This window comes from Gavialis gangeticus, unplaced genomic scaffold (genome assembly GCF_001723915.1).
Source record: "Gavialis gangeticus isolate Ggan-Ray unplaced genomic scaffold, GavGan_comp1, whole genome shotgun sequence".
NCBI classification, from domain to species: Eukaryota; Metazoa; Chordata; order Crocodylia; family Gavialidae; genus Gavialis; species Gavialis gangeticus.
Window position 1 is genome coordinate 19,888,080 of NW_017728998.1, and position 7,594 is coordinate 19,895,673.

Below are 7,594 nucleotides of genomic sequence, written 5' to 3' on the forward strand. Positions count from 1 at the left end.
TCAGCGGGGACAGCCCCGGCTCCGGCTCCAGCCCTCCCGCCGCGGCTGGCAGCGCAGCCCGCTCTGAGGCTGGGGAGGCCGCCGGGGACAGTGCTGCTGCCCCCTCCGTGTCACTTCTCCAGAGACCGCCGGCGGTGCACGGTGGGAGTGCTGCGTCCTCCAGCGCCCCTGCGGCCAGCCCCAAGCCGGCTTGTGCCCCAGCAGCAGTAACACAAGTTGTCAACCATCAGAGCCCGGCTGCCAGCCACGGCAAGCCCGATGCCTCCACTGCACAGACTAAGCCCCTCACACACAACCCCCTGCCGCTGGCAGTGAACGCACTCCCGAATGCTGCCCCTGCTGCGCTTCCTGGCAGCCCCGCCACCCAGCCAGCCCCAAGCTCGGTTGCCAACTGTGTCCCTGTGGCATCCACCACGGTCACCCTTAACGCGATATCTAAACCCATGGTGAATGTTATAGGGCCGCCTGGTCCTGCTGTTGGCATAGCCAAGCCGGGTGCCGCTGTACCTGTTGTCTCTGCAGTCCCCCAGTCACTGTCCCCCCGGCCTGCGGTGGGCACTGCTCAAAGAATAGTGGCCCCGCAACTGATTGTTAGACCGCCTCAGCAGACCACCATCCAGTTGCCTCCAGGCTTTACTATACCACCTGGTAAGTGGACATGCAATCTTTCCAGGCTTGCTGTTTTTCTTTGCTAACCATTTTTTTTCTCACCGAGATGTTTCAAAGTTGTAGCTGTCCCAGAGATTTGTAAACAGAACTATCGACGAACAGAGTGTGGGACGCCAATAAGTGCCTGCTTGTAGATGAATTCTAATCAAAGTGTAACCATTACCAAAAATGTTAAATTGATTTAGGATTTTGTATTGCTGGTGTTAAAAAATCTCTGTTAGCGAAAAGGATGCGTCTTGCTGTATTGTAGGGAAGACAAGAAACACGGTAAGTTAGTTTGCAGTTGTGCTGTACAGCTCAAACCAAAAACAAATATAACTTCAGTTGCTGATTCATAGATAATCAGGTGTAATTCAGCATCCATGTTTAAATATTACTAATCTTTCTGTACTCCTAGTGGCGCAGAGAAAAGTTCTGTCTATTCAAGCAGCATCTGTCCTGAGGTGCACAATGTGAGTCATTTAGTATGTAAACCTCTTCATCTCAGAATGTATGCTGTATACAATTTCTGTGCATCTCCCCACTGGGATTTACCTCTAATTCTACAGTAACCATCGCATCTCATTCCTTCTATTTGTGGTTCCTTGGTTATTCAGATTTACTGTTACTTGGAAGATGAAACTGTGTATGGCATGTGGCTATGTTTGCTTTAAAAATATGAGTTCAGGAAGGTACACCATGAAACAAAAGTTTGCCCATTTATCTTGATGCTGGCAATTCCTACTTTTAAATTTTTCCTTCAGTCTCAGACTTCAAAGGGTATCCTAATATCATGCTGTCATACTTGGATTCTGATGTCATACAGAAATTTTCCATAAGTTTTGTCTCTTTTTAGATTACCTGACTTGTTTCTATGAAGTTTAATTGTTTTCTTTTTCCATTAGTATAATGCAGCATTCTTCAAGCATTAACACATTATGTATTCTGAAACTGTTAATTTCTTGCTTGGAAAGTATGTGATATATTAGGTAAATGGCGTTTGTGTATACTGTATGACAGTGTAAAGATTGGTCTCTAATGCAGTGATGTTTTGAGAAGTTGTGAAGTTGGTCAGAGTATATGTAACTCCTGATATGTATTTTCTACAATGCTGTTGTTCAGGTTGGGCAAAGTCTTAACGGGTTTTTGTGAACACCTCATTAAATTGGAAGAGCTATCAGATTCTTCTTAGTGAAATTTTTACCAGTTAGATCAGAGGTGTCAACTATGTGATCCACAAACCAGATCCTGCTCCTGGTGCTGCTCCCAAGTCTGATGAGATCCACGCAGGGCATGGCGCAAGCTCCTGGTGCTGCTCCCAAGTTGATGAGATCCACGAAGGGCATGGCACAAGCTTCTGGTGCTGCCCCTGAGCCTCATGAGACCTGTACAAGGCATGGTGTAGGGCTAGTCCCTGTCCTCCAGCATACCTGATCTGACATCTGCTCCACCTGGTCTGGGACCTGTGCGGTGTGTGGCACAGTGCAGATCCTGGAGTGGCCAGAATGGGCACTGTGTAGTGCAGTCCAGCCAGAGCAGCAGCTCCACTATATGCAGTGTCTGCTCTGGTGCACGTGCCACAAAGGGCGTTTGCTCCAGCCAGTGTGGGAGTTGTACTGCACACAGTGCTTGTAGGCACCAGTCTGACTGAAGCAGGTGCTGTGTGCAGCACAATCTTGGAGCTGCCAGGACAGCCACCACATTCAGTGCAGTCTTGCTGGGGTGGCCACTGCATGCAGCACTGTTGCTGTTCTGGCCGGACTGCACTGTATGCAGTGTCTGATCCGGTTGCTTTGCGGTCTGTGCTGCATGCAGTACAGGTCCCAGACCAGCTAGAGCAGCCACTGGATCAGGTATGTTGGGGGAGAGAGCAGGAGGGGGCCATGGGCTCTACCCAGCCTGCAGACTGGCCCCATGAATCACTGATCAGGCCCATGGGCCATAGTTGGACTCTTTATTTTTGTATTTTTTCCTACTATTTGAAGATGTCATAACTTTGTATTCAAATTCTGAAGTTGATTTCATCAGTGCTTTATTCAGCATTTTGGTTATTAAAACAGAAGGGAAAAATGACTCACTATTATTGTTCTTGGCAAAAAAAATATAGATTTGTTAAAGTATTACAAATGAAATCACTAGAGTGAGAGTGTATAGATTTTGAACTTTAAATCTATAAATGGCTATTGCCCCTTTATATGTATGACCTTTTTATCTTTTTAATAGTAGGTATCAGTGGAATGTTCTGTTTTTATGCTCATCTAAGTTACTCATAATAAGAACAGGTTACAAGGGCCAGCCCCAGATTTTTCATTTGGCTGACCTTGCCTTTTGGTAGGATGTTGTTGTTCCTTTGCCCTGCATCATTTCTTATCCCTGTCATACTCCTACTCTTGGATCTTGTCTGCATCATTTAACTAGGTAACTTTATTCTTGCCATTCTGGAGCAGGTCTTGCTCTCTTCCTTCTCCCCATAGACCTAGGAAGTCTAGGATTTCTTTCTAGGACCAGCAAGTGACATATGTTTTACCTGGATCTCTAGTTTTAAATGGGGCCAAGGTTGTGTGCTTGTATAAATGTCCCAGCATGGAATCAGAGATGTGGACTGGGAAGACCTCAGGAGGTCATGCAGTTGACCCCCTTACTCAAAGCAGCATTGTCCCTACCTATCTAAGCCAGCTTAGACAAGTCAAATCTATTCTTAAAACTTCAGGAATAAACCCCCAACTACTAGTCATAATACCTGACACATCGACAATGCCCTTGAAATTATGACAAGTAAAGGACTGTCAGTGTTGTGCCACTGCGCAAGGGTAAGAGGCATTTAGAGCACATGGAGATTTTTGACTAGGGTGGGCTTCTAGTCAGTTTGCCCTGACAGGGCAGCAGAGATCAAATTGTGACTATTGTCATAAGAGCAAAGACATTGATTGGGGGATTGTTGTGGCAGGATAGGTTTTACCAGTACAGGAAATTCAGCATTTAGGCAGTGTGCTGCTTGAGTAGTGCCTGCAGAGACTTAAGGTTGTTTGGAGGAGTGGTTTATCAACCACTAGTTAGGGTTTTATTAGTGGGGCTTTGTTGTATGGGGACACATGCAAGACTGCCAATAGAAGGTGAGTTTACTGGTCAAACTGATTAGGCACAGGTTGTTAACCAGGGATATGTATACCCTTGGGGGTACCTGGGAAGCCCCCAGGGGGTACTCGGCAGTGGTGCAGGGAAGCAGGGCCATTCATCCGTGTGCCAGTGGCACTCCCAGTTTCACCGTTGGCGTTTTTGGGCTCGATGATTGGTCGCTGGGGGAACCCCCTGCTTGGCAATCAGCTGCCAGGGGATTCCCCCCCGCCTCCCTGCTCAATGATCGGCCAGGGGACTCCCCGCTTGTCGACCATCTGTTAGGGGTACACCAGCCCAAAAAGATTGAAAACCCCTGGTGTAGGGTAAGCCTTGATACCAGTTATCTATCTACTTTTTGCAGTTTAATCCATACCATACTCTTTAGCTGTCTGAGTTTTATAGGACCAGTTAAGCTTTCCTTACGTCATATAAACCTCTCGGTTCATTTTTATCTTACCAAGTCTTTTCTGGGTGTCTCTTACCAAGTTATTTCATGTAAAGCAGGGGTGTCAAGTACACAGACCGTGGGCTGGATCCACCCATAAAGCCATATGGTCTGACCCTTGGTTCTTGGTCAGATGCCACATGCAGAGCCAGTCTGGCATGCACACTGGACCTGGCACTGTGAACGCTTCATGAGGCACAGGGAATCAGTCCAGGACATGCAAGGACAAGCAAGGCATGTGAAAGGTAACAAGAAGGGTTTCTACAAGTTTGTAGGTAGCAAGAGGAAGATCAGGGGAAGTGTGGGTCCCTTACTGAATGGGGGAGGCAACCTTGTGAGAGAGGATGCAGAAATGGCTGAAGTGCTCAATCCCTTCTTTGCCTCAGTCTTCACTGGCAAGGTCAGCTCCCAGACTACTACACCTGGCAGCACAGTTTGGAGAGGAGGTGAGCAGCCCTCAGTGGTGAAAGAACAGGTTAGGGACTACTTAGAAAAAATGGATATGTACAAGTCCATGGGAATGGATGGGATGCACCTGTGGGTGCTGAGGGAGTTGGCTAATGTGATTGCAGAGCCATTGGCTATCATCTTTGAAAACTCATGGCAATCAGGAAGGTCCTGGATGATAGGAAAAGGGCAAACATAGTGTCCATATTTAAGAAAGGGAAAAAGGAGGATCCAGGGAATTATAGACCAGTCAGCCTCACCTCAGTTCCTGGAAAAATCGTGGAGCAAATCGTCAAGAAATCCATTTCTAAGCACCTGGAGGGAAAAAGGTGATTAGGAACTGGGAAGCAGCTCTGCAATAAAGGATCTAGGGGTTACAGACCCTGGGGATCTAGGGGTTACAGTGGATAAGAAGCTGATTATGAGCCAACAGTGCGTCCTTGTTGCTGAGAAGACTAATGGCAACCTGGGCTGCATTAATAGGAGTGTTGTCAGTAGGTCAAGGGAAGTGATTATGCTCCTCTATTCAGCACTGGTGAGGACACATCTGGAGTACTGGGTTCAGTTTTGTGCCCCCCACCACAGGAAGGATGTGGACAAATTGGAGAGAGTCCAGCAGAGGGTGACAAAAATGGTGAGGGGGCTGGGGGACATGATTTATGAGCAGGGATCTAGGTTTTCTGTTTCCCATGGAAAAATGGAGAAAGCCATGGATTCCCTGTTTTTATCGGAGAAAATGTGGATTTCCCTTTTTAGCAGAGAAATCTGTGGATTCTCCGCCTTTGCAAAGAGCAGATTGCAGGCTGGCACAGCTCCAGCCTGCAAGAGCCAGTTGCAAAAAGGGCGGGAAACCCCCAGCCCTGCCTGGAGGGAGAGGGGGAAGGGTAAGGCCTGAGCCTCTGAGTCAGCCAAGGTTGGGCTCAGGCTGACTCTCCCTTCGCCTCTGGAGCCTAGTGGTAAGTGGGGCTTGGGGGCTGTGGGGTAGGGCTGGGGAAGGTGGTTGGGGGCTGAGGGACCTGGGGGTGCTGCCGGTCCCAGGTGGCACACCACAGCCAGAAGCAGGGCCAAGGGGTGAAGGCAAAGGTGCCCCTCTGCTGGAGGCTTTGTGGGCAAATGACGCGGGAAGCAGTGTGGTGGTACCCATCATGCTGCCTGGCCAGCTGCCCAGGGGAGGGGGAGGCTTGTATGCGGCCAGCTGCACAGCTCCGTGGTCATCTCTGCGGGGGGTGCTGTCGCTTTCCTGTAGGGCCATACCAGCAGTGACGGCTGCTGCCTATAAAACCACCCTGCGCCACTGTGGAGCTGTGCAGCTGGCTGCAGGGTGGCAGTGTGGTGGCAGCCAGGTGGCACGCAGCCATCCTCACCATCATCCTGCGGTGGCCATGGTTGCCACTACACTGCCACTGCTCCCTGTGTCTGGCCGCAGAGCTCATACGCAGGTTCTATACGCAGCAGCCGTCACCACTGGCACAGCCCTACAGGTAAGCGGCAACCCCCGCCCCTGTCCCTTGCCATTGCTGCAGAGCCGGCCGTGGAGCTGTGCAGCTGGCCGCATGCAAGCCTTCCCCTCCCCTGGGCAGCTGGCCAGGTGGCATGTGTGCAGCCCACATCTGGCAGGCACCACCACAGTGCGCCCCATGTTGCTTGTCTGCAAAGCCCTCCACAGAGGGGCACCCTTGCCCTCACCCCCTGGCCCTGCTCCCGGCTGTGGCGTGCCGCCCAGGGCAGGCAGCACACCCCCACTCCCTCGACCCCATCTTTCCCCAGCCCTGTCCCACAGCCCCCAAGCCCCACTTACCTCTAAGATCCAGGGGTGAAGGGCATGGTTCCACAGTGGCAGTGCTTGCTTGCATAGCACCCCCAGGCAGCACGCAGCCTGCACCACCCTGCACTGCTGCGGAACCATGCAGCCGGTCGCGAGGCTTAAGCAGTGGTGCAGTGGTGGCTGCTGCATGTAAGCCCCCCTTTCCACCCCCCGGCTGGGCAGCATGTATGTGGCTGCAGTGGTGATTACCACTGCGCTGCTGCTGCGTCCTGCGCCACTTGCCCACAAAGCCATACGGGTGGCCGTAGGATGGTAGCGCAGGGTACAGGGGCAGAGTTGTGGTGGCCTCCATGTGTGAACCCCCTGTCAGGCCAGCCAGTGCTTGTGTGGCCCTCAGAGTGGCACCCCTGCACAGGGGCACACTGTCCTGCTTCTTGATCTACCCCCCAGCACCTTCCCATTCCCTGCCCTGCCCTGCCCCGCCTCTTCTCCCCCACACACTTACCTGCTGGGGTGGGCATCGTTGTCTGTGTGTGTCTGCGTGTCTGGGGGGCTGTTGTGAGGGGCATCAGGATGGCTGTGAGGCTGTTGGGAGTGCGGGGCACCAGCAGCGCTGGGCGGGGGTGCTGTGTGGGGCCTTGAATTTTTATCATGAATTTTGGGTTTTTAATCAGAGAATTTTCAATTTTTAATTGGAGAAAACCAGGACCCCTGCTTATGAGGAAAGGCTGAGAGAACTGGACTAATTTAGTCTAGGAAGAGAAGACTAAGAGGGGACTAATAGCAGCCTTCAACTACCTGAAGGGGGTTCGAAAGAGGATGGAGCTGGACTATTCTCAGTAGTGGCAGATGACAGAACAAGGAGCAACAGTCTCAAGTTACAGCAAGGGAGGTTTAGGTTAGCTATTAGGAAGAATTTTCTCAGTAGGAGGGTAGTAAAGCATCCGGGAATGTCTCCTTGCTAAAAAGGTGGCTTACACCCAATGGAAAGAAGGGGTCATCACCAAGGAGGGCTATTCTGCAGTTGCTCGGGGATGTAGGGGGGTAGTTAGGAAGGCCAAGGCAGAGATGGAACTGGGACTAGCTTCCCAGATTAAGGACAATAAGAAGTCTTTTTTTAAATACATAGGGGGTAAAAAGAAGGTCCCAGGTAATGTGGGGCCCTTGCAGGA

General features: G+C 50.8%; 1 protein-coding gene across 1 annotated transcript in view; it reads left to right on the forward strand.

Moving 5' to 3' along the window:
* The first annotated feature begins 355 nt into the window (after positions 1–355).
* LOC109289519 (transcription initiation factor TFIID subunit 4-like) overlaps positions 356–7,594 on the forward strand; it is a 315,986-nt gene continuing 308,747 nt past the window's right edge. Inside the window, exon 1 of the mRNA XM_019505573.1 lies at positions 356–648. Within this exon, the coding sequence (XP_019361118.1) occupies positions 444–648 (205 nt within the window). The 5' untranslated portion in view covers positions 356–443. The remainder of the gene's footprint in view (positions 649–7,594) is intronic.